The sequence below is a fragment of the Miniopterus schreibersii genome, assembly GCF_964146895.1.
Source record: "Miniopterus schreibersii genome assembly, chromosome: 6".
Lineage (NCBI taxonomy): Eukaryota > Metazoa > Chordata > Mammalia > Chiroptera > Miniopteridae > Miniopterus > Miniopterus schreibersii.
Genome location: NC_138107.1, coordinates 40969396 through 40995776, shown reverse-complemented (window position 1 = coordinate 40995776; position 26381 = coordinate 40969396). Strand labels below are relative to the sequence as shown.

General features: G+C 39.4%; 2 protein-coding genes across 5 annotated transcripts; both read right to left on the bottom strand.

Moving 5' to 3' along the window:
• Positions 1-213: 213 nt before the first annotated feature.
• On the bottom strand, positions 214-15653 carry LOC308558253 (uncharacterized protein C6orf163). The gene is made up of 5 exons (XM_081139683.1): positions 15178-15653; positions 11854-11948; positions 10766-10873; positions 6438-6640; positions 214-786 (listed from the first exon to the last, which is right to left on the bottom strand). The coding sequence occupies exons 1-5, from the start codon at positions 15323-15325 to the stop codon at positions 357-359; spliced, it is 984 nt and encodes a 327-aa protein (XP_080995809.1). The 5' UTR covers positions 15326-15653; the 3' UTR covers positions 214-356.
• Positions 15654-17498: 1845 nt separating this feature from the next.
• Positions 17499-25444, bottom strand: SMIM8 (small integral membrane protein 8). Of its 4 annotated transcripts, XM_081139685.1 has the most exons (5): positions 25390-25444; positions 22986-23081; positions 20958-21115; positions 18775-18886; positions 17499-18228 (listed from the first exon to the last, which is right to left on the bottom strand). In XM_081139685.1, the coding sequence occupies exons 3-5, from the start codon at positions 21090-21092 to the stop codon at positions 18197-18199; spliced, it is 279 nt and encodes a 92-aa protein (XP_080995811.1). In that variant the 5' UTR covers positions 21093-21115; positions 22986-23081; positions 25390-25444; the 3' UTR covers positions 17499-18196. The 4 variants fall into 4 exon arrangements, with proteins under 4 accessions (XP_080995811.1, XP_080995810.1, XP_080995813.1 ...); XM_081139684.1 differs by lacking the exon at positions 17499-18228 and having other exon boundaries at positions 18519-18886; XM_081139686.1 differs by lacking the exons at positions 17499-18228; positions 18775-18886 and adding an exon at positions 18902-20327.
• Between the last annotated feature and the right edge of the window lie 937 nt (positions 25445-26381).

Sequence of the window (26381 nt, the reverse complement as noted above, 5' to 3'; positions counted from 1 at the left end):
CTGTCCACAATGGAAATGGTCTAAAAACATGTCCCTTTACTTGTTCTCAACTGCAACAAACACTAACATAGCTGTCTGATGAAACATGAATAAAGCCAGATACAGAAGTGCTTAGACTTCTTCCAAGAAACCTTTTTTCCCTCCTACTTGGTTTCGATTGCTCTCACTCTTCTCTCTCCTCAAACTTGGAACTCACTGAAGCCTGGAACGTGCTTTTGAATATTTTTGTTTCCCATCAAAATGCTCACAGCCCAATAGTACCCTGCAAACAACCAGGGATCAAGAAATGGTTTTCGAATGGATTTATTTAGTCTTTGGAACAATGTCTTTTGTAGTGAAATTTCAGTTGAAGACATCTAATTATGAGTTGTTTCGGTCTGAATAACAAAATTGCAAGGTATTTTCTTTCTTTCTGGCAGAATAAAATCTGCATGCCCTGGTGAAAGGTTAGGAAACGTGTAATCGATGTATTTTTGAAACGCCATTCTCGTTTCTTGTAATTCCTCCTCCAGGAAATCTTTCCAATTTGTCATAATTCCCAGTTGTTCCGCTATGGACAGCAGCTCCCCCTGAGTGTTAGCCAGTTTATCCATCACAGTTTCAAGTGTGGCCTGATGTGCCTTCTCTGCTTCTTGCAGCGCTTCCTGAAATTCTTCCTGCTTCTGCCTCTGAGCCAGGCAATAGATGCTCTTTTCGCTTTCTTTTTTGTTTACCGTTTCGATCTTACTCTTCTTCTGATCCTTAACAACACTCACACCAGCATACATAAATTCATCCATGACCTTCCTACAAAAGATAACATGGGTTTATAGATTAGATGGATTAGCCACTAAAAACAAAAGGATTTTGTCTTTCAGCACGGCTGTATGAGAACTTATTGCATTGCTGTTATTTTTTTGTTTGTTTTTGGTTTTTTAATCCTCACCTGAGGATATTTTTTCCATTGCTTTTCAGAGAGAGTGGAAGGGGTTGGGGTAGAGAAAGAGAGAAACATCCATGTGAGAGAGACACATCAGTTGGTTGCTTCCCGCATGCGCCCCGACCGGGGCTGGGGGATCGAGCTTGCAGCCGAGGTACACAGAATCGAACCTGCGACCCTTCAGGCTGAAGGCGACACTAACCACTGAGCCAAACCGGCTAGGGCATATTGCATTGTTTAGGTGAGATACTAGGCTGAGACAGGCTGGTAGAGAGGAGCTTCTGGATTCAATTAGCTGCTAGCAAAAAACATTGTTTAGAGCAGGGAGGTCGTCCATGGATTTCCCCACTATGGGCTAAGGAGTAGCCACCAGTCTAGTGTCCGGCAGTAACTTTAGGAACCCGAGTCCACCTTGGCCAGAAAAATGCAAGTGCAGTGTGCTTAAAAATGAAGAAACAGGGTCAGACTCCAAACTCCTGGAGAAAATATTTCTGTATACCAATCCAGCTACTTATCTTTAGCCAGAAGGGAAAAAACTACTCACAGGTTAGGTTTAGCCCTAGTTTTGATTTTATCTGAGTAATACTCTATGACAGTCAACTCAAGCTTTTTGGTCTGGACACCTCTTTTTGCTCTTCAAATGACCAAGGAACCCAAGGAACTTTTGTTTATATGGGTTATATCTAGTGATACTAACAGTATTAGAAATTAAAAGTAAGACAAAAATATTTATAAATTAATATAAAGTATCAACAAATCCATTCACTATTAACGTAACTTTTATGAAAAGTATGTTTTCCAAATCAAAAAAACTTTTGGTAACAAAAGTGGCATAATTTTACATTTTTTGCAAAACTCTTTACCTTCTGGCTTAACAGAAAAAAAAAGCTGGATTTTCACTGTTTCAATCTGTTGTGATATTACACATCATAAAGTCCTGGAAAATGCCACTATATATTCATGAGATAATGAGTGTAAAAAGGTAAATAACATCTTAGCATTATTAAGAAAATAGCTTTGACCTCATGGACCTCCCAAAGGGGTCCGAAGACCACACTTTGAGAACCACTGCTGAACCAGTTCACAGACCTGCGGTTACAACGTATGTAATTACATATAATTCATAGCAGCCAACTTACTGAATTCTTACCATGTGCAAGGCAGGTTATCGAGCATCCTGTGCAGATTTATTAAGTTAATGATTCCTCAAAACAACTCTGTGAGGTGGGCCTATTCTTATGCTTATTTGACTGATCAGGAAACAGGCTCAGAGAGATCAAGTCACTTGATCGCTTTCATTTAATCAGTCAAAGTGGCAAAATGAGCACCACAAGCCTGGCAGTCTCGTCCAGCAGCTCTCAGCCACTGTGATGCGAGTCAGAGGCATGGCTCTGGTTAACCTAGTAGAACCTCTAAAGATCTGAGAATTTAGAAACACCTACAAATGTCGGATTTAAATATTTATGGTTATTACTAAACACACTCCCCCTATGCCTCCAAGTCTAATATAGTCTTTCCAAGACTCACCACCTCGCCTTTTTTCTAAATTCTGTCCTCCAAGATGCAATTAATTCTCTCATTGTCTCTGATCTTTAAACTTGACTTTCAAACAAGACAGACTTCCCCAGTCTTGAGGTAAACACCATTTGCCCTTAGTCTCTCTAGCTGCTATGCTACTTCTCCCCTTCCTTTTCCCACCAACTAGGCTATATCCATCACTAATAAGAAAGATTAACCTTTATTTACTTACCGTGTCCCAGGGACTATGCCAAGCATTTCACATGCATTCCATTCCATTTAATTTTAACAATAACCCACTGAAGCTGGTATGATTTTTATTCATTACCTCTTATTATTCCCATGTTACAGGCGAGGAAATTAAGGCTTAGAGATCTAGTTATTGTTCAATGTCATACAATTGAGGAAGTGGGACAGCTCCTGCCCTTCACCATTACCCGCTTCAATCATGTAAGAGGCCACTACAAATTTTATATCAGAGGGGGAGGGGGTAATACTATAATAATAATGTTTTAGAATTGTTATTCTGGCAATATTGGGTAAATTGAATCTTAATGGGATACAGTAAAGAGACCAATTTATATACTATTTTGCAATATCCTGAGTGTGCAAAGATTAGGGTCTGAGCTCATGATGAAAGAAAAAGAAATAGGAAGAGAGACACAGATAAATCCAAGAAATATTACACAGTCATCAGTATCAGAGTTTATGACTGCTGGGGGACAGTGGAGGCAGAAAGAAGAGGGAACAAAACCGACTTCCCCGTGCTCAGCCTGGGTCACAGGTGCCATTGATAGAAGTGATAGCATGAACAATGGGCATCCACACACACCCTTAGGGTTTAGTCTGATGTTTTATGAAATATGGTGGTAAGATTGTGAAGGTGATGACCTGGGGCTTAGATAGAAGGAACTAGAAGGAAGCTTCCTTGAGCCAGCCCCAAATCCCCAAGGAGGAAATTTTGTTCCTTCTCCAGAGCTACAGCTCTGTCACCAGCAAGACAGGTTGGCCTGGCTTTCTCCTGGCCCACACAGAGGAGGTGTTCATCTATGGGGCTGGCTCGAAGGCTCCACCAGAGGTGATCTCCAGTAAAACTGCTCACATAAAGGGCATCTTAGATGACTCCAACTCCTACCCTCCATGATATAACCCCTTTAAATGCCTTACTATCAAAATCTGTTCTTGCTAAGAGGATATGGTATATATACATATATATTTTAGAATGCCCTTTCCAACTTTCCCAACCTGCTGTAGGGCTTGAATTTTTGACCCTTTGGGATTCACTCCTTTTGGTTTAAGGTCAGGAAGTATCTGACTTTTATTCTGATGATTTCTGTGAAGTTGTGGAATTGAAGCCAGGAGGGAGGTGGGTGCAGGGCATGGAGCATGTGGTGGCAGATGGCCTGGAGTGCCCATTCATCTTTGTATCTCCCCTGCCTGGCATGGTGCCTGGTGCGTATAAAACAGGCAACCAATAAATGTGTGAATGAATAAATGGGTAATAATATATGCAGTCCCCCCCAACACTTTTTTTGTGCCAAATAACACCAAATTTTAAAACAGCTAAATTAGAGCATTACAAAAGCCTAAAAGAGTCATGCTTAAACAGAATTCTCAGCATAAGCAAAATACTCACCACAAGAAAATAGTCAATTCTTGTCATATACATAAAATGTTTTTCAATTTATATAAATTATCCACATTTTCCCCCCAAAAGTGAGTCTAGAAATCATATGAGGAAGGACTGAAGCAACTGGTTTGTTTACTAGTACTTTTTAGGTTTTCCTTCCCTTCACACTAAAGCTGGGATCTCTCTCCTCAACTACCCAAAGGATCTCTGTGCATAGAGGACAGACTCAGCATATTTTGGATCCACTTTAGGAAGCATATGACAGGGGCAGGCATTCAGCATTTGAACCAACCACCTCACCAGCCATAACATTCCTGTCATGTAGCATTTAGGAGGCTCACCAACCCCTGACAGGCATCCAGCAGAAGGGATGGTAGGTTCAACTCAATGACCTCCCATGCCCTACTTCCTAAGTGAAGTGATGGTCTATGCTTCTGTGTGTAGACCCTTTCCAAGAAAATATATATATTTTTTAGTATCTCCTAGATAATCTGTTTAGAATCTAATCACCTCAATCCACAGAAAAGTTTTCTGTGCATTTAAGAGATTTGTCATAATATGTAAGAGTTCTGAATCCTTACATCTTAAGTGAAAGTTTCCAGCCAAATAAAAGATCTACAGGCGGAATTCTAAACAGAGGTCTTCCTGTCTATGTTAGTTTCTGCAAATGCTCTAAAGAACACTGGAATCTAGCAATGTCTAGAAATAAGCTCTGGTGTGCTGCAGAGTGGGTTCAGCTGACTGGAACAAATTTGAACCTTTGTTTAATAAATATTTGAAGAATGCCTACCATGTGCCAGGCTCTCTTCCAGACATTTGGAACACATCGATGAACAAAACGGACATTCCAGTGGATACACTTAAATAACGGGCATGGAAGTCCCTAATCTTAGTCAACTGATTCAATAAAAGGGCGCCAGTGAAAATCTTTCATTCAAACCTCACAAAGAAAATGGACAGGGGCAAAAGCAACCGAGTGAGGGAAGGAGGAGCTGCATGTGTGTGAGGAGTGAACCCACCGGCTCCTGCAGGACGGGCAGAGCTCCTGCAGATGGAGGAGCAGGGAGAAGAGGACACCACTGTTCACGGCATCGGACCACACTCATTTGGGAGCTACCACCTTCTCTAATTCTCTCCTGAAATCTTCTTTCACCTTCCTCTTCTATCTTGACCACCTATGCAAGAAGGGCGGTACCACTGAAACTGCCACAGCTGCAGCCCTCATTCCTATTTACTTGCAAAATAAGAATCCTAAAGGATTTTACCTTTGGCTCCGTTCTAACAAGGAAGACTTTAGCTGTTAATTATATATAAATAGATTTGTTTGTTAATTCAAGGAGCAAAGCAAAAGAGGTAATTCCTAGACTAGGAGGCCAAATACAGAGGTTTTAGTCTTGTTCTGTTGCTACAATTAAGTGATCTTGGGCAGGTCACTTAACATGTGGAATCTGTGGCTTTCTCTTGGTCCTGATAATCACTAGGGCTCTTTACTGCTGTCTTGTTAAAATTAGCTAATTCCACCAAATATTCTTTAAAAAAAAAAAGATGACCTGATTTATGTAAAAACTATTTGTGATCATGCACATATACAGGGTGTCCCCCCAAAATGTATACACACACTTTGAATAATTATAAAGACAATGTTTATTAAAACACATTTCATTCTCAAAATTGAGCTATCAGCTGCTAAAGTGTGTATACATTTTTGGGGGACACCCTGTATAATAAGGCTGCACACACATCAAAAGGGCATGGAAAGACACAGACCCCGTTATTTAAAATGATTGTCTCTGGGAGGGGTAGGGAAGCAGTGAATCAGGACTTAGCAAATTTCCTCTATATATTTTCATAATGTCAATTTCATCTACAGCGTGTATTACTTGTGCAATAAGAAAAAGACCAAAACATAACATATCCACAATAGTGTATGTTATGGGCTAAAAAAATGTAAAGATTGACTTTTGTCAATCTTGGGGAAAATATTTTTTGATTCCTCTTCTCAGCCTCTTAAAACTGGATACAGAATGAAAAACAATATTTAGGACAGTGGTTATCTTTTGAGAGGGAGGAGAGGAAGGAAACGTCACTGAGGAAGAACACAAGGAGCTTCGAAGTTTTACCAATTTCCAACCCCTTCAGGTTGGTGCTGAGTCCTTGAGTATTCCTGCTATTTTTTAAAACTACACACACACACACACGCACACACATGCACTCTACAATGCATTATATATTTTCTGTGTTTGATATAGTCCACAATGTAAAAGCACAAAAACTGGGAAAGAGCCACCTGTGTGCCTCAGTCTTATTCCTTTCTCCAAGCTGACTCTGATGGAGGAAGATACTAATTTGCAAACGTGTGCTCTGGAATACCTTCTCTGCGCCTGGATGGCTTCCTGGGCGAACTGCCTCTCCTCCGCCCTGGCTTTCTCCACAGCCGCAGTCTTCTCCTTGTGGCACTCCATCAGGATTCTTTGGATTCTGTGGATCATGCGTTGTTCCACGGCCGAGTTTTCTCTCTTTAGTTCGTCTTCCATGTTTTGATGCATCTCTAGCTTGGTGTTAGCTGTGATTTCCTTAAGCAACAGTAAAACTAGGTTTAGAGGCTACAGCTTTGAGGTTAAAAAATGCACACGAAGAAGTTATTCAGGTCATAGTTCAACAACCTGATGGAATGTGCACCTGCAAACACGGATGGTTTAAAAAAAATAGTGGGGCCCGGCCGGGCGTGGCTCAGCAGTTGAGCGTCAACCTAGGATCCAGGCGATCGGGGTTTGATTCCTGGTCAGGGCACATGCCCGGGTTGCGGGCTCAATCAATGACTCTCATCATTAATGTTCTATCTCTCTCCCTCTCCCTTCCTCTCTCTGAAATCAATAAAGATATATTTTAAAAAAAAAATAGTGGGTATAATATGGAGAACTTTCACTTATATAATGCTAAGTAAAACCAGAAACATGCAAACTATACAGTATAATATAGACACTCTTGGAAGGGAATATGCAGAAGGGGAAAACAGATGAATTACAGGGTTTTTTTCCTTGATTGTATAAATATTCTACAGTGTCATTTTATCTTTATATACAGTTAGAAATACATACTATGATTCTATTTTAGGAAGCAAGTCCTGGGAAATGGCAGGAATAACAACTATGCCTCCTGAGTGTCTCATGTGGCCAATGCTGAACATCACTGCAGTTCCAGAAACCTGCCTGCCAGGCCCCAACGTCATTAGTGGTGAGGGGCCCTGTCTCATTCACCGAGAGGACAGGAACAAGTTTCCACTGCTCTGTGGACACCTTTGGCACAGTAAAGAGAGGAGAGGCAAGTCAAACAGGCTCCAGGAGACCAGACGCTCAAGGAAAACCCTGTCACCATTTTGGAAACGCCCGCTAACTCGGTGTGCCAGGCACTCTGCCGGGCCCAGGCGCTATCAACACGACAAGGCTGGAACCCTCGTCCTCAGGACTCACTGTCTAGTGGGTGAGACCAACGACCTCACTGTGCAATGAGTGGTTTAGTAGAAATACATGCAAAAAAGAAGGGGCATTGAATTCTGCCTAAGAGTTTTAAGATTTTCATTTAAAGGTAAATGTTAATCTTTATTGGTGTAATGAGAGAATGTAAAGAAATTAAGTTACTTCACATAATGAGTCAGCGGGAGAACTAGGAAGAGAAACCAGGATTCTCAGTGCCAGCTTCTCGCTGCATTGCTGGCTGTGATGCTAGTGTTTTTCAAGAGATTCATCCAATTATTTTCATTCCAAAAATCCTGTAGTCTTATAAGATAGTAGGACAGTGAGCTCTCTCCTCCCTGCCTGCCCCTCCTCCTGTTTCAAGAAAAACTGAAATCACTTTAGCTTTTTTAGAAAACAATGCTCCAACAATTAAAATATTTGTTAGAATTCTTTTTCAAGAGAAAGTTTTCAACTTCTCACTTTGGCTACTCCAAGAATGAAAAAAAAATTTAATGAAAAAAACAACAGAAATCTACTTTAAGAATCTCCTCAGAATGGCCTCAGTTCATGTATTTACAAAATCTTTTTTGGGAAAACATTGGCTGTTTAGAAATGCTCTGTCAATTAAAGCACCAGAACTTTTTGATAATAAAACATTTTGAATGGCAATATTTCTAAGTGTCTTCAACATTGACCTTACTTCATAAAGAGTACAGTGAGCACACCTGAACATTACTTGATGATCCAGGCTAGGAGCCAGAGATGAATGATGACAGTGGGCTAAATACTTTATACTGCACTTAATCACTGTACAAGTTCATAGGGCTCGTTCTCTCTGTTATAAATGATCCCAGACGGCTTTGCTTTTTTAGATTTGATATCTGATTTTTGTAATTTTTCTTGTTCTTCACATGCCACCGGGCTAAATACAGTGGTGCCTTGGTTTTCGAACGTCCCCGTTGACAAACATTTCAGTTTACGAACGTCGTAAACCGGAGTAAATGCTACGGTTTTCGAGCACGCCTCAGAAGTACAATGTGCCACGTGGCTTCCACTAAGGGCAAGATCCTGAGGCCCAGTTGTCGGCTGTTCAGCTCTTGGTTTTCAAACGTTTCAGAACTCAAATGGTCTTCCAGAATGGATTACATTAGAAAACCCAGGTACTGCTGTCAGTGAGCTTGTTTAGTCATTTCTAGTTTCTGGCATTTAATCTATTTTGGATTTGTAAAGCAAACAAACAGTGCCTGTTGAGTTCAGGTTGTCAAGAAAGTGTAAATTCCATTTGATTGGGAAATAGAGAGGTTCTGCTATGGGTAATACACCTCAGTATCTTATAGTCACAGGCCTTCATTTAACATCTCAGGGGATATTTTAAACTATTTCTGGGTTTTCCCAGGAATATTTTCAGTAATTGAGATTGTTGAGTAGTTGAACCTTAGATAAGGTATTATCATAATACATTTCTATTTGAATCACAGAATTTAAAAAAGACATCCCAGCCCTTTATTTTGACTGGGTTCCGAATTTGGTTTCAGAGAATTCAACCCTGTCCCTGTTTAATGTAATAATTTAGTAAAACCAAAATCACTTTACTGCCTCACATGGCATGTGGAATACATATTGAAAGGTACAAAAATAATTCCAGGATCTACTGTTTGACAGTGTTCTTATTCAATGTGAAGTCCTCTAAATTACTTTTACTGAAATGCATTTTGAGTGCATTGAAAGATAAGAGATATTATAATTTTGAGATATTGTAAGAAATGGCCTCACGAAATCCATCATATTTACCGTACAGGTGTTTGACAGACACGTAACACACATCTCCCTCAGGAGAAGTCTCTCTTAGGCATCGCGTATACGAGTATCTGGGCCTCTCTGAGCACCTGATTTCTTTTTACCTTATGGATGTAGTGATTCATGGCATTTTCTCCTCTGCACTGACTGCCACAAAGCTCAAGGTCCAGTCGGTGTTAACACACAGGACCTCACAGCATACATATATTTTTAAGTTTTAAATTCATCCAACTTCATTATATTCCTACTCTAATTCTTATTTTCTCACTTTCTCTTGTCTCCCATCCTCTCTTTTACTTTTTAATAGTATTGTATTTGAGAGTATAAACACTTTTTCAAAATACTATCTCCATTGGATAAGATCTTGAAATTTTATTTAATATCAAGCATTTGAGACTTATCCCAAATCCTTTATATCATATTAGAGCAATACCTAGTGGTCTCTACAGATACTTTAATGGTATTTAGTTCTAAAGAACTTGGTTTTCTGCTCTACCTATTGGTAATCTCAAAATTTAATATGTGAGAATCATGCAGGTTCAAAACACTGCCAGTGACTCTGTAGGTCAGGTAGGGCCCAGGACTCTGCCTGTTAAGCTCCCAGGTGAGTAGGTTCTAAGGCAGGGGCTCATGGACACCCCCTGAGCAGTACTGATGCCTATGACACCTGCAGTAACCTTACACATTCCTCTTAGATAAATCACTCCTTTGTTATATAAAAAACATCCCTGAGACAGCACTATAAATGTAAATTCCCAAACACTAGAGAATTATTTTAAAAAGGTCATCCTCTCTCTACCTTTTCCTTTTTAAATATTCTTAGGACTTGTCTTTTAATATTAAGTGCATCAACTCTGCCCAAAGGCTATATGGGATGTAATCAAATTACTTAAAGAAAGACTAGGAGGTGAGCTCCTTGAAACAGGCATCACATTTATCTTTGTCTCTCCACAACCTAATCGGAGGAGTGATACTCAAAGTGTGATCTCCTCGCTGCAGCATTGGGGCAGGGTCCTCGAGCTCCCTACAAATATAAAGTGTTGTCCCTTTAAATTGCTGGATTTAAAAATCCAGCAAAAAATCCTGGCAAAGACACGGAGGTAAGAAGGTGCACCGTGCTTTAAGGTCCAAGGACTCAAAGAAGGGCAGGAAGGGGAGGGAAAGAGAACAAGCGGCAAGAGATGTGATGGGTCAGGGGTCAGGCAAGCGGGGTGGCTCCTTGGGGCCCTGAAGCCCCGCAAATGTTTGGTTTCATTACGTCAAAGGATTCCCCCGAGCCCGCTGAGTGTTCAGCACCCTGTCTGTGGCAATCCTGGGCCTCCCAACCAGCTTCCGGAAACACCTATCTGGATCTCACACATTATTGTTTTTCACTTATTCCCTCGTCAGAGCTTTTTATTAACTTAAGTACTTTTAAAAAGACAACAAACAAGCCACTGTAAAAACCTGTAAATGTTTTTGATGCTCCTCTTCCAGAACCTTAATTTTGATCTGATGTCTGTCACTTGCTTCTTCAAGTGCTTTCTCCACTGCTTGTTTTTGGCGTTCCTCAGCCTTTGAAAGAAAGAATCCATTGATTAATTAACATACTTATATTCAAATTGAAGATTACCCACAAAAGCATTCCCTTGAACTAGGGCGTATAATTAATGATTCACAATCAATTTAAATTTTATTACTATTGATAAGGATAGATGACTACTAAGATTTTTATATCATTTACCCTTTGCACTGGAGCATTTTAGACTTTCATACTTTCATACCAAGCTTTTGCTGGCACTACTACTGGACAATTCCAACACTCTCTGCTATGATTCCTATTTTATACAGAAACTGAGAAATAACATTCTAAGCACTGTGGCTTGTCCTGCTCTCATGGAGCATTAATTCTCTTTAGGAAATCATTTATGTCGTTCTTTCGATGATTGGAAGAAATGGGGGCTGGATGATTGAGATTTTGCTTCTCTAAATTTAGTGTCTGCAACCTGTGAGCCCCAACACACTCAAATGACCCCTACAACCCTCAGCAATCACATGGACAAGGGATCAAGGGCTGTAGACAGAAGGGGAGCAAGGAGAAAGGTAAAAAAGAGAGCAGCCATAGTGAAGTATTTGTAAAAACAGGCATGTGTTATACACTACACAAATGGGCAGGCTACGCATTAGACATTAAGCAATAATAAACAATTAACAAGGATGTTTTTTAAAGTTTTAATCCAATGAGAATAAAGGGAGCAGGAGTCATCCACACCTAGAGGGCAGCGTAGAAGGGATGAAGCTCCTGATGACGCCTGCTTCTTACTAAGCATCTACTGTGTGCCAGGCACACTATTTGACTGAATTCTCTCAAGCATCCAGTAGAGTGGGTATTATTGCTCCTCTCTGACATCTGAAGAAGCCAAGACTACAGAGTTGAGGAACTTGCCCAAGGTCCCACAGGTAGGCAGGATTCAACACCAGTTCTGCCTGACTATATTGTTTTGAACAAATCCAGTGAAAGGGAGGTGTACTTAAATTGATTTACAACTTTTTACCTGAGCCCACACTTTAGCTTCTGCTTTTGCAATACGTTCTCTGAGCACAACCTCTTGAAATATTTCTTCTTTATTCAAGATATCTGCCCCGATATCTGTGTATTTGAAAAGAAATAATTACAAGTGTCCACAGATGTCTCTCTGCTTGCCTTGTTACTATGATCTAGTTATTTATTAGTCACCCAAGAGATATATATCCTTTTAGGAGATGTCAATCTTTTCCTTAAAGGTACTAATGAAAGTGGTGAGTTGTTTCCTAGTTGATTAGGAGGGAATGCACAGCACCGCTAGGCCTGGATGCAGTGATGTGGTTCTAGTCCACATGGTGGGCAACGGGGAAAGAATGTGGCAGAAGGGAGCATATTTTGTGTTCCCAAAGCAGAACAGTAAGTGAATATTCAAGATTATCCAGCTCCTCTCTCCCTTCTCCTATCTGGGTATTGGTGTTACCTCCGTCCAAAAAGTGGTAGCAGTATGCTACATGCCTTTCTTTAGTGTGTAGGTTTTCCTGGGTTTAGCTACTTCAGTTGTGGAGTGAGTTAAGGGGTAGTAGTTTAGCACTTCTCCACCAATGATCTAATTTAATTTACAAATAATAATAATATTCCCATAACAGTCGCTTCCCTACCTAAACAAGGAAATAAAAGCCTAGAGGTTAGAGGACCACACAGTATCAGACAGCTAGGGACAGAGTCGGACCTGGAACCCAGCCCTGAGCTCACTGAGCTGGGCACAGGGTTTTCTTCATCTTCTACCAGAGTGTGTTGTCACAGGTCACCCATGACCTGTATGAGGATGACAAGCCCTATAAGTGTTGAAATCACACACGGCGATCTTTCTCTCCAATCCAAACTATTATAGCATTTATTCTTTATTCCATTCATTTCTCACATTTAAGATTTGTTGAATTATTCACTTTTCATGTGATTAGGTCTTGATGATTAACTTCCTAAAATTATAAAACACATATATATATGTTTTTTTAAATCCTCACCCAAGGACATTTTTTCCATTGATTCCAGAGAAAGAGGAAGGGAGAGGGAGAAAGAGGGAAACATCAATCAGTTGCCTCATGCACACGCCCTGACTAGGAACTGAACCCACGACCCTTCAATGCCTGAGACAACGCTCCAACCACTGAGCCATACCAACCAGGGCAACAAAGTACATCTTATACTAAAGTGTTATCTCTGATCATGCCTAGCTTGGCAATGAGCACAGATTAAGACATTGCAGTCTCATGTTTATCAGCCCAACATTTCTTCTCTCCCTCTGGTAACAGAACCCATTTCTCTCAAGAACTTCTTCTCATTTCAGGAGAGCTACATGATAAATTTCATGAAACTATATACCAGGGGCTGGGGGAGTGCATGTAAGGCCTGTGCCTGAGTTAATTGTATTGTTCCAATACCAATTTCCTGGTTTTGACAATGTACTAGCGTTATGTAAGATATCAATGAGAATCTGGACAAGGCGTATATGGGAACTCTCTAGTCTATCTTTAAAACTTGTAAGTCTTAAACTATTTCCAAATAAAAAGCTATTAAAATATGTAAAAGTATTTTTTAAAAATAGGCCCTAGCTGGGTAACTCAGTTGGTTAGAGCTTCACCCCAATATGCCAAGGTTGTGAGTTCAACCTCATCAGGGCACATACATGAAGCAACCAATGAATGCATAAATAAATGGAACAAATTAATGTTTCTCTATATCTCTTTCTCTCCCCCCCCCCCCTTCTTTAAAATCAGTAAATAGCCCAGCCGGGCGTGGCTCAGCGGTTGAGCATCGACCTAGGATCCAGGCAATCGGGGTTCAATTCCCGGTCAGGGCACATGCCCGGGTTGCGGGCTGCAGTCGATCAATGACTCTTTCATCATGATGTTTCTATCTCTCTCTCTCCCTCTCCTTTCCTCTCTCTGAAATCAATAAAGATATATTTAAAATAAAATAAAATAAAACCAGTAAATAAATAAAATTAAAAAAATAAAAACAACACATGCTGAGGCCTGATTCTAAAGGTTCTAATTTAGTGGGTCTGTGTTAGATTAGTATTAAATCCAATGAGTCTATGTTTGGATATTCACAGTAAAAACAAAATTTTTAAAAGTTCTGTAGTACACTGTTGGCTTAAGAACTACTGCCCTATGTGACACTCATTAGCATTTATACAGACATTTCAACATGCCTTTGAATTTACTTATAAAGAACAGAGAATATTGACTCTTTGGCTTTAAAATAGTCAATGACAAATACAGATCATTCACTATAAAAGATTAATTTCTAACTAGCTAGATTTAATTTATCCACTTAATGTTTGGATTCAGATATCCTAGAAGGTATAAGAAATCAATCAATAAAAGCTTATCTAAGAATGGATATCCACTGTCCTGGGTGTAAAAAATCAAATCATTTTAGAGATTATAGTTAATAAGTCATATTAAACATTTACTAAAGTTAAAATCAGCTTTGGTATTGATATTTTTAGAGGATGATTCAATTTGATCTCCCCCTACATTTTAGTTTTTTTCAAAACACCATCCATTCTCTAGCTTTTATATCTGCAAAAATCAGGAATGAAATTAAATCACTACTAGTTTACCATGTTAAAGGGAAAAAAGATCAGAGGAGTATTTTGAGTCTTTAGGAAAATACTTCTAAGGCTCAAAGTCAGACTGAAAACTCTGATGGGGACAGGAAAAGAAGGAAACCAGCTAATTACACTTTGATTTACTTATTACAAGTGTATATATAGTAAATGTTCTCATGTTATCTCTCTATCTACTTTTACGTCACTAGCTACTAACACAGAGCTTCTTTTACCTACTTGTTAAGGTGTTAGGGATATTTCCTCTCCTATGTTTATAGAAGGTGCCAAAGTGTGGGCAAGCACATAAAGAACTCCCACTTACTACTATGTGCCAGGCTTTATAAGAGGCACAAATACAAGGTGGGGCAAAGTGGGTTTACAGTTGTTCATATGGAAAATAATACAATAAGTAATAAAATATAAGAATAAACTCTGTTTTATGTACTAACAACTATAAACCTACTTTTGCCCAACCCTGTATTTCTTTAAAGCCTAATAATAAACCTGCAAGATATTAACATTCTTATTTACATGTAAGTTTGCAGACTGAGAGGCTAAGGATCCTGTCTAAGGCACACAAATGGTAAGTGGAGAAGCTGGATTTCAACCCCTGTTCTCATGACAGAAACCCCTGTAGGACAAGCAACTTTGATCAGGGAAGCTGATAAAAGTCTATATAACAGGAAGAAAGACATACAATGCTATGAAACATTAGAACAAAACAGCAAAGTCACTTACCCAGTATATCTTTGTGGGTGTAAAAGCGAGTCTTAAATGGCCTGTATTCATGGATCTGTTTGAAGATTTCCCCTAAAGGGGCTGGTGGAATTATTTTATTACAAACAGCACAGCAAACAAAGTCTGAGTAATTCGAATTCCTGATCATAATTAAATTTAAGATGTCTTTTACTATGTACAGTTAAAATACTCTTAAGAGCATAAAAAGTAGTTTTGAGAAAAGCTAGATGTTTAGAGAGGTTCAAGGTTTAGGACAGTGCTAGAGGCTGGTAAGGATTAAATGATTCAGCATGATTAGGTAGTGGTTATGCACCTAATGTTAAAGAATGTTACTGAAAGCCTCTGCATGTAAGGTTGGGAAGATTTATGCAGCTGCTCCTTCCTAGACACTAGCATTAAATTGTTAACTTACTTAGCAACTGTTGCTAGGTAAGACAAGCTTTGCTCATAAAAGCAACTAGAAATGACAAAAGGGTAGCATGGTACAGCCATTCATTTCCCAAATACTTTCTGTATTAGTTTCTTATTGCTGCTGTAAAAAATTACCACATATTTAGTGGTTTAAAACAACACAAATTTATCCTCTTGCAGCTCTAGAGGTCAGAAGTCTAAAATGAGTCTTATGGGCCTAAAACTAAGGTGTCAGCAGGGCTTTAGGGGAGAATGTTTCCTTGTCTTTCCCAGCTTCTACAGGCTACCCGCATTCCTTGGCTCATGGCCTTGCATCATATAGTCTTTTTTCCCGTTTGCATGGTGACATCTTTTCTTCCTCTGATCTTCTGCTTCCCTCTTATAAGGACCTTTGTGATTGTATCTGGCCGACCCAGGTAATAAAGAATAATTTCCACATCTCGAAATCCTTAACTTAATGATATGCGAGGTCCCTTTTGCCATATAAGGTTCCAGGTTCCAGGGACGAAGAAAGGGACATCTTTGGAGGTGGGGAGGGGAATGGAAGCATTATTCAGCCCACCACACTTTCTTTTAAATGGTTTACTTAAAGAATTGAGTCCCTTTAGGCCAGCAAAGAAGGGAGTGTAATTTTTTTCCAGATTACCTATAAATGTGGTTTTGATCCCATGGCAATAAAAGTGGAAAATATCACAGTATTTTAAAGTAAAAATTACTTTTCATTAAGTCAGCATGCAGAACTACTAAGCCTGGTTTTTGAAATCACACAGTTAAATAATTTACATAGTTAAATAATGTGTTGTCCTTGTTTTAAAATGGAAAGTCCTGTATGCCAAGAACCCCCCGGGGCCTGACAGACTGGGGCAGATTGGACACCCTATGAAAGATAAGTCTATAAACCAATAAATAATTTTACTGCTTGCTTCAGGAAATTCTTGAAAACCAATTTATGGATTGAACAGCTTGCTCCTCTGGGCAAATAGCTCTTCTATCAGAACAGATTGACTCCCTGAGCAAAAAGGTCACTTGCCACTTATCAATAGTCTACTTATCAAGACTTGCTTCAGGACCTAATCTGTTACTGAGTTTTGCCCAATCTCTGCCAGATTCCCACATTAAAAGACAATCCTTTAACTACTTGAACCCACACTACAAAATGTTGTCAATATCTTGCCCTGATTATCCCCTTCTTAGACACAACTGACTTTGTCAAAGTGGCATTTTCCCTTAGAGAATGAATGAAAACATGGACACACAGCCAGGCAGTCCTTGACACTCTACATACACAAAGACTGTGCTATAAATATAACTACCCTGTTAAAAAGTATCCTAGTTAGGTACTTGTTCCTCAAATTCAATGTGATTTTTCCCTCGCACTGTTTTCCTTTCATAGCCGTGTGCCTCACCAAATCTACTGCTACCCTGGTTCATTCATGCACACGTCACACCGCTTAAGGCTGCACTCTGTGCAGTTCCTGCTATCCTTCTGTGCTGTGATAATCTCTCAATAGTCCACCTAACTAATATCTCCCCCACCAAATATCAACTTACTTTGTTGAATACTAGAATTCTAAAAGATGATAACGTGACACTAAATGCATAAGTTGAAAACAGAATTCAAGTTCATTAATAACCAAAGTCCACAGGGAAGTCAAAGAAAAAGATAATACTTTAAATTAAAAGGCATTTTGCCCGGGCTGCTGTTGCTCAGTGATTAGAGCGTTGGCCTGCACACCGAAGGGTCGGGGGTTCAATTCCCAGTTAAGGGCACATACCTGGGTTGCAGATTCGACTCCCCAGGCCCCAGCCGGGAGGCAACCAATGGATGTGTTTCTCTTACATCAATGCTTTTCTCTCTTTCTCCCTCTCTCTACCCCCCTCTTCGCCCCCCTCCTTCCCTTCCACTCTCTTAAAAAATATCCTGGGGTAAGGACTGAAAAACCCCAAAACAATTCAAAGGCATTTTATAGCACCTCAGTGTGTTTTAAACTATATAAAGTGTACTGTATATAGAGACACAGCAAAAAATGTTTAGGGCTCAGTAGTAAAGATTTAATTTAGTTGCATATAGGTAACTCAATTAGCTAAGCTCTTTAATATCTACAAATCAGACATAACTGCATTTTCATGTATCTTTACAAAACCACAATAAAGTTCTGGAAATTAAAAATTTACATTATGATGATAAACTTTGCTTGTGCAGTTATTATTACTTTGTAATAATAAATGAAACAAAATTTCAGAAATGAGATTTATTACTGAGCCCTAATTACAATGATTTGGAGAATGGGGTAAATATCTAGAAATAAAACAGGTCCAGAACCACTGTCAGAAAGATTTAAATGATACAAGGTAAACCCAGGACAGTAAGGAGGTCTTATCTACTGAGCAGTTCTAGTTTTTAAATAACTATAAGGATGTTTGGTCTTATGCTTATCATATAATTGTAACATTAATTTACAAAAACTAAAATAGATAACAGTTGTAGTCAAATAAAAACATCATACCTTATTATAACATACATTTTCTCTCAAAAAAACCACTCCAATTACTTTGGGTTATTCGCTCATTTAAATCTTGGTTTTAGTAGTTGAGTGGGAGTATCTTTTCAAATAAAATAAAATTCTGGACCAAAAATAGCTGAAATGGAAAACCAAAATACATGAACTGTAAAAATTATTTGTCTTTAAAATTAACTGCAGGCTTTATAATAATTTAAAATTATTTCTTTTTTTCCACAAATATAGGTTCTAGACCTCGTAGGAAATAAACATTTTCTTTGCAAATAGCAAAACAAAGCTAAACCCTTGCAATAATTGCAAATGCACAATTCACCTTAAAATATTAAAAATACCATGCAAATTTAACAACACTGGGTAGGTTCATTATATAGAACTTAATAATGAACAAAAACAACTTCCATTCTCATAGCACTTTCATAAGAGGTTTTAATTTTAAAAATACATTGAGAAGCTTTCTGAGGGAACGAGTAAGATCACAGCTGCAGCTCTGAAAAGAAAAATTTACTATAGTGGTCTGGTCACAACTGTACAAGAAACATGACATTGTGCCATTATGAAGTCCATCATTTGACAGTTCCAGAGCCCTTATTTAGCTCCATCCATAGTAGCCAGGACTATTAATCCCATTTAGATGTTTTCCTTCTCATATAACTGTGTCCCTCACCATCAATAGCCTCATAGAGGTCGTTTTTATTCTCTTGTGTCGCGTGCAGATAACCAATGTAAGCCACGCACAGCGAAAGGGTTATCAATCCAAAAGCCATTACAGGTTTGTTCTGTCAAAGAAAAAAAATTACAAAGCCTCATTAAGACTAGCAATTTGAGGAGACCCAAATATCTGTTGCGTTTTCCTCTTGACAAACCAAGTCTTTATTACCACACTAGCATTCCTATGATATTGTCAATTATAACTTATCTAGTTCTTTATTTAATTAGCTCAACTCCTGGTAATTTAGAGATTCCTCCTCCTCTCCAATCTTCCTTCTGGACATCTCAGACTTCCACCTTCAGGAAGGTGATGGCTGGGAAAGGGGCAGAGGAAACAAGAGACACAGAAATTGGTTCAGTGCTCAAGTTTTCAGTACTATCTGTGTGACATGGAGAAGTTGCTTAACTTCCTTAAATTAGTGAATTTTATTAGGAAGTGAAGAATGAAGAATACATGCAATTCTTCTCTCCTGAGTTCATGAACAACTGACAAAAAGCTTCTTATATTATACGTTAAGTACAGCAAAAATGGCAATGTATATACTCTTCTCTGGGACTGTGCTCTATCGCCTCAAGAAATTCAGTGACTGGAACAGATACAATGCTGTTATAATAACCGTGATTTTCTGCTGGAAAATCCAAGACCCTAAGAGGCAAAGGGATTAGCTTTGAATTTTAAAAAAGTTTTTAAATGTAGGAAACATGTTCACAACTCCACAGAAGTGTTTATCTTTATTACTCAGCTCAGACACTCCTTTTTGAGTGTTCACACTCAACAAATGGGCCACTCTTAGGTCAATGTGAGAGCAGAGCTGTGATACACATTTCAATTTGTATTCTGCTTCTGTCACCATACCTGCTGTTTACCACTGTTTCAAATCTTAATCAAAAGAATAAAGGTCAAACTTTTTCACTTGGACATCTAAGAAAAGCCAGAAACTCAGAGCAGTTTAAATCTGCAATTCTTAAAATGCATTTGGCAATTAAAAAAACACATAAGTTCAAAGTTTTTAAAACATTCTACCTTGATTTAATGATTTGATTGTTAAATTGATCTATTTAACTGTAAAAAAGTTTACATTGGCAAGTATGTTAAAATTCTAATCAAATTCAATACATTTAAATATATTTTATAATAATTTGACTTAACTAACATTTATTTAACAATAAAATTTATAGCCCTAGCTGTGTAGCTCAGTTAGTTGGAATATTGTTAGTTGGAACAAGGTTGTGGGTTCGATTCCCAGTCAGGACACATACCTAGGTTATGGGCTCGATATCGGGTTGGGGTGTGTATGGGAGGCAACCAATGTTTCTCTCTCCCCCTTCCTCTCTCTTTAAAAAAAAATCAGCTCGGCCAGGCGTGGCTCAGCGGTTGAGCGTCGACCTGGGATCCAGGCGATCGAGGTTCCATTCCTGGTCAGGGCACATGCCTGGGTTGTGGGCTCTATCAATGACTCTCTCATCATTGATGCTTCTATCTCTCTCTCTCCCTCTCCTTTCCTTTCTCTGAAATCAATAAAGATATATTTTTAAAAAAAAATCAATATACATATCCTTGGGTGAGGGTTATAAAATAATAATAAAATTTACATCTATTTAAAAGTAAAATTTATCACATCAAATATAATCAATAATTTGCATCAAGAATATAAAAGATTAGCTGACTCCCTAACAGTGTACAAATGTATGTTTTGAAATTTTTCACCAATGTTTGCAATATGCCTTAGGTAAAAACATTAATAAAAGCTGGAATTGTAGACTATAATAATGATCAGATTTTCAGTTAGCTTTGTTTCATTGGAAGGTCTCATTTACTTAATAGTACCTGATAAAACATTAAAAATGTCCTTCAAATTACTACAGCTATTAAAATTTTAAATACAAATCTGAGTTGATCCATGAAAGTGAAACTATTTTCCATTAAAATTCTCAAATGTCCTTAAAATAATTCATTTTATATGTGTATTTAATGAAACAGCATTTAAGATTTCCTCCCACCTGCATTTATTCACAGAGATCTTAATAGTCAATACAAATTTCCATGATAAAATTAAATGTCACAGGAAAATAAGAACTTTCTATTTCTGAGAGCCTAGTTAAATTAAACATAAAGCTTCTCCTGTGTGTATTTCTTACAGGTTTAATGAAGAGCTCCGGGTTCACAGCTCGAAATAAAGTTGTTGTGCGGACACCTCTAAGCCCTGGGTTTGGGAAGTCTTTCTCTTTGGGTGGTTCCTTTTTAAAGGCTGGCGGCTCAGGTGCTGAAGACATCTTGACTGATAGTGATTTATTACCTAAAAACAAAATATGAGATTTTTTCCTTTGTGATTTTTTGATAATGCTCTTTAAAAAAACTACACTAATTTTTTTGCGTTCCAGTCCAGATATATACCAAAAGTGATTGTCAATTGTTTACTTTGTATAACACATACTTTGCAAATGGTGCTTTAAGTTTTGTTTGGCAAAATGGTTATTTTATTTTTCATCTCTCAGAACCAACCAGTGAGGTGGGCAAAAGTTGTTTTCCTACTTATGGAAGCCTGGAGAATTATTAGTTGGTCTGAGTCACATTGTATCTTGTAATATGAAGGAGGTGCTAGGTTAGAGTGGCCAGTGGGTTATCTACGGCCTTCTCTGTTTCCTCCCACTTTCTCTTCCTCACCTTCCAACAGCCCTTTCAGGACACCAGTCTGAGCGAAGCACGAGGATTTCTTTGCTGTTTCTCCTACAGCTTCACCCATGTCACATTTCCCCTCACACTCCTCCCCTTCCTCCACTGGCCCAAGCACTACTACCCAGCAGTAAGGGTAAGCAGGCAGCTGTCTGCCCTCACTCCCCCTTTGCCTACAGCGACTCTCTGGGAAGGACTGCTCTGCTGTCTTCTTCACATGCATATCCTCTTCTTTCTTAATTACTCTAAATCTACCCTATTAAATCTAAGTGTCCTTTGGCTTCTGGTTCTCCCTGCTGGAGTGGTAACATTTTGTGAATAATTTTCTCTTCTAGGTACATTAGGCAAAGGCTTATTGTTATCACTCCTGCCACCTAATGGTGGGGGAGAGGGGAGGTTTGGAAGGGAGGTGGTAAGAAAAGAAACCTTCCAAAGAAAGGCTGAAATTAGTGACACTAAAATAAAATTTGGGGGGTAGGAAATTCTGCAACCCTAGCATGCAGTAAATGTTAAGAAATAAGCGCCAAACACATTTAAACACTCCCTGGGGCTTTGTTTATACAAATATTAAGTCTTCCATTTTATAGACCTAATAAAAGCAGTATTTTTGCCACTTTATTATAGCACTTCAGTTTTTTCAAAAGTATTTGTTGCAGTGGTCACTAAATACTTATCTATCCCACTTAATTGGGTAAACACCTCCTCAGGAACATCTGCTTTAAGGGAAAGGATTGTCAACACTTCTGCACTTGCAAGGACTTCTGAAGTGTTCACTGTTGGCTGTGCCATCACTTGTTCCCCTTGGATGTTATGGTTATCACTGTCTTTGTCATCATCATCATCACTTTCTGGTTCCATTTTGACATGTTATCATTCCTGCAGCAATTTTAGGATTTGCTAAATCTTGGGAAATAGTTAAATTGGTATCTGTAGCCACAGTCTTCGAAATCAAACTGATTTGGGAGACCAGTGACAATAGCACTTGAGTACCAGACTAGTTCAAATACCACGTTTGGTTTGCAGTCTTCTTCCAATGTGACCTTAGGGGATTCCACAGGAATCATGCCTGTTTTCTGCTACCATTTCAATACTGTGGACGGCTCTACCGACCACCAGGTCTCAGCAATCATGCCAATGGCTTGCTTCATTTCCCAAAAGTTTCTATTTTCCCTTCATCATCTACATTTAGGAGAGCTGTTTCCACAGTGAGCTCTCACCATACAAATTACACCCTAATCGGATGGCTACAGAATGGCTGTGCAGTTCAACGGGAAAAAACTCAAGACACGCATGATCCAAGCATAGGAGAATGTTGTGAGCAGAGCAACCAGTTATCAGCTAGGGGATACTGCATTTTGCTCCTTTCATTCTCTTGCCAACCTTTCTCAGCCATTCATTAAATAAATCTCTCTCTCGTTCTTCGGGCATGCATATTAGCTTGGTCATCACAGGGGAGTAGGTGAAGATTTCTGAAGCCCTGAGGGTTAACTGACTTGGCAGTGACAAGCGGTCTCATCTTTTTGGTCCAGGATGCATTATAGCAGAACAGAGCAATCATCAATCTGTTTACCTCCTTTTGTAAAGTCCACCTAGGGCATGAAGTATATAAGGTAACAACTTGTAAAACTTAAATCAGCATTTAAAACATCATTCAAGCTGTAACTAGCAACTGCTTTTTAAATTTCTTTTGCATGCAAGTTACTAAATTTCTCTACTGGAACAGTGCTTTTTTTCACTAGACAACTTCTGAAACAATTCTCTAACATGCCTAAAATTTGTTCAGCCAGCACACAGTTGCTTGATTCTCATCAGGCCCAAGGTTGGCAAAAAATCCAATGCTTTCTGCTGAACAACTGGTCCACTTACATCCCCATTTCTTGTATAAACTTCTTGATACCGTGCAAAAACAGTTACAAGAGGGATTTCGCATTCAATAATTAGTCTAATCCTTTTAACTTCCACTTCAGTTTTGGCTCAATCTTTCAAAAATGTCAACAATGTAGGGGGAGTGACACTAAATTCCTGTTACTTCTCCTTTCTTGTGGGAACCATTCACTGCTTCTATTGCTTTTATTTTCTTCTATGAAATCTGCTGGCATTTCACCTTTCCGTCTTAGCCATGGGAGTAGGATAAATGGCATGTATAAATGTATTTAGAATTTAAGTCAAAATGCTGGTCACCAGATGGCTTAGGCTAGGTGCCAGTGATATTTCTCTTTATGCTAATAATGTGTTTGACTGTAATGTGGGAAAGAGAAAATTGAGAAAGAAGCAATCATTAAAGTGGGCGCAGTATTACAGTCTGTAAACAAGCCCTGTCTATTAGAAATGTGAAGCAAGAAACAGTTAACACAGTTGCCATGTTGTTAGTACTGAATCACAGGCTCAGAGTATACCACTAATTGAAACTGGGGCATTAGATAAAAATACTAACAGGGCCCTGGCCGGTGTGGCTCAGTGGTTAGAGCCCCGTGAACCAAAGAATTGCGGGTTCGATTCCCTGTTGAGGGCATGTACCTGGCTTGCAGATTCAATTCTGTGTGTGTGAGGAGACCAACTGATGTGTCTCTCTCACACTGATGTTTCTCTTTCTTTTTCTCCCTCCTTCTGCCTCCCACTCTCTAAAAATCAATGGAAAAATATCCTCAGGTGAGGATTAACCAAAAAATATTAACAAGGCCAAAAAAAGCAAATATACAAAGGTAACAGTCATACTCACCAGAAACAGCATTTTCCTTTAATTATTGATAAATAGCTGCACTTAATTAAAACAAAGCTATCTGGTAGAATATGGTTTAAAATTGTTTACTGGAAAGAAAAATGGGGTAATGGAGGAGGTGGGCATGGAGAGCACATATTGCAGAGCATAAAAGGGTCCTCAGACCACAGTTATCACATACACTTTATATTGATGATAATGTGTCAAGAATTGAGGATGATTAACTCACTCCTCATCTCAAGTCCAAAAATATATATATTGACATACATGTGTGTGGATATATAGTGTCCTCCCAAAATGTATACACACTTTGAATGATTATAAAGTCAGTGGCAGTTCATTTTCAAAAATTAAAAGTAGCTACAGAAATGAATAACTTTTTTTGTCAACGCCTGTTTTCAAACCGACGACCCTTCTGGGCCAGGCACTGCGGATAACGCAAAGCAACGGAATTGCAAACATCAAGAATCATTTCATTCGGCATTTGTACGCTTTGAATTCGCCAACTGTTGCCGGTTTTGTACCGTAAACTTTGTCTTTTATGTATCCCCATTAAAAAAGTCTAGTGGGTGAATTTCCTCTGCTCAAAGCTTAGTCCGGCTGAAAGGAAAGAAACATCAACTGAGCTCTCAGCTGTTAATGCCTATGCCTGTTTTTGGGACACCCTGAGACAGAGAGAGAGAGAAAGTTACAGCCAAGAGACATTTCACTCTTTTAAAAAGGATGCAACGACGTTAATGTCATGAAATTCAACTTATATATATCAAATGTCTGTAAAAATTACGTATAAAGGGTGTTCTAAAATGAATTGTAATAACTGAATTTTAATTGTAAACTTACTTGGTCTCCTCTTTTCCTTTGTAATGAATCAAGGAAATAAGTAATCAAGGCGGTAACTGCCCTGCAGCCCCCAGCCACCCGCACTCACCCTCACGGCGCCCCGTACACGTTACGCCCCCGGGTGTGAGGGCGGGCGTGGGCCTTGTGGGGTCAGCGAGGTCCCAGACTCGGCTCCGGGCGCCCCCCGAGCGGCGAGGACTCGGGGTGCGCGACAGAACGCCGCCGAGCCCCACGCACCTGGGAGTGAAGCCCGCAGCGCGGCGGGGCCCGCGAAGGCCAGGAAGGGGCGCGCGGGGGGCACCGCCCGGGCCCCGCCACCCGGCAACCCTGCTGCTCACCTGCCGCGGGGTCACCTCCTCTCCGCGCCCGCGACGCCCCGCTCGCCTCCACCCGCGGGAAAGAGCGTCCTAACGCGCCCGCGGCTCTGCCCCACAGCGGCCCCTGCAGCCCGGAGGCTGCGGCGCAGGGACTGGGGGCAGCGGGGACGCCGCTCCGGTCACCTCCCAGGCCCTCGGCCCGCCCCGGAGGATTGGTGGGCTGGAGTTTGCAAGGGACCTTTTTGTTTTCTTTTGTCTCTTACATTTTTATTTTGAGTTTTCAGCCTCCCAGGTTCAAATAACTTCCAATTTTGTGCGTGTCTCGTATAAAGAAATCAAGGCATCATCTAGAATTATATAAATTTATAGAATGGAAGGGCATTGAAAGAAGGCTTAAATCTGGTCTCCTCCTGCCCCCATCTTAGGGGCACAGTCATTCAGATGTACAGTTAATACTCTGCCATTCTCTTAGTGCCTCTAGATGCCAAGATGCAAGCTATGTGTGTAGGATAGATATGGGTCCCTGTTTGCAAATACTTTCCAGATTAAAGTTTGTGGGGATACAAATTATAGTAAAACCAACAAAATGGAATAGCAGGTGCCCAGATCTTGGCATGGAATTATGTAAAGCTTTGGTAAATAGATTTTGAATTTAAAAGTTGTTCTCTCAAGCCAAATTATCTTTATATTTGATTTGATGTTTCATTTTTAGAAGTTCACTCACATCTGATACTACCAGGCAATCTTCTGACAAAATAAGTTAAATTTCAATAAAAAACCTGTTCGTGACATAAAAAGTTGCTGAACATTACTCATCATCAGGGAAATGCATATCAAAGCCACAATGAGATATCACCTCACACCTGGTCGAACGGCCATTATAAAAAAGACAGGGTCTTTTTCAAAGCAAAAGTTTTGAACTTTGACAAAGTCCAAATTATCCATTTTTATTTATTGTTTGGCTTGTGCTTTTGGTATCATTTCTAAGAACTCTTTGTTTATTCCTAGTTTGT

Excerpts from the sequence above, each read along its gene's own strand:
- SMIM8 (XM_081139684.1), bottom strand. The coding sequence starts at position 21,092 with ATGTCTTCAGCACCTGAGCCGCCAGCCTTTAAAAAGGAACCACCCAAA. Across the intron at positions 18,887-20,957 it reads CGGAGCTCTTCATTAAACCT|AACAAACCTGTAATGGCTTT; the intron begins GTAAGAAATACA and ends TTTCTTTGACAG.
- LOC308558253 (XM_081139683.1), bottom strand. The coding sequence starts at position 15,325 with ATGATCAGGAATTCGAATTACTCAGACTTTGTTTGCTGTGCTGTTTGT. Across the intron at positions 11,949-15,177 it reads CACCCACAAAGATATACTGG|ATATCGGGGCAGATATCTTG; the intron begins GTAAGTGACTTT and ends TCAAATACACAG. Across the intron at positions 10,874-11,853 it reads AAGCTAAAGTGTGGGCTCAG|GCTGAGGAACGCCAAAAACA; the intron begins GTAAAAAGTTGT and ends TTTCTTTCAAAG.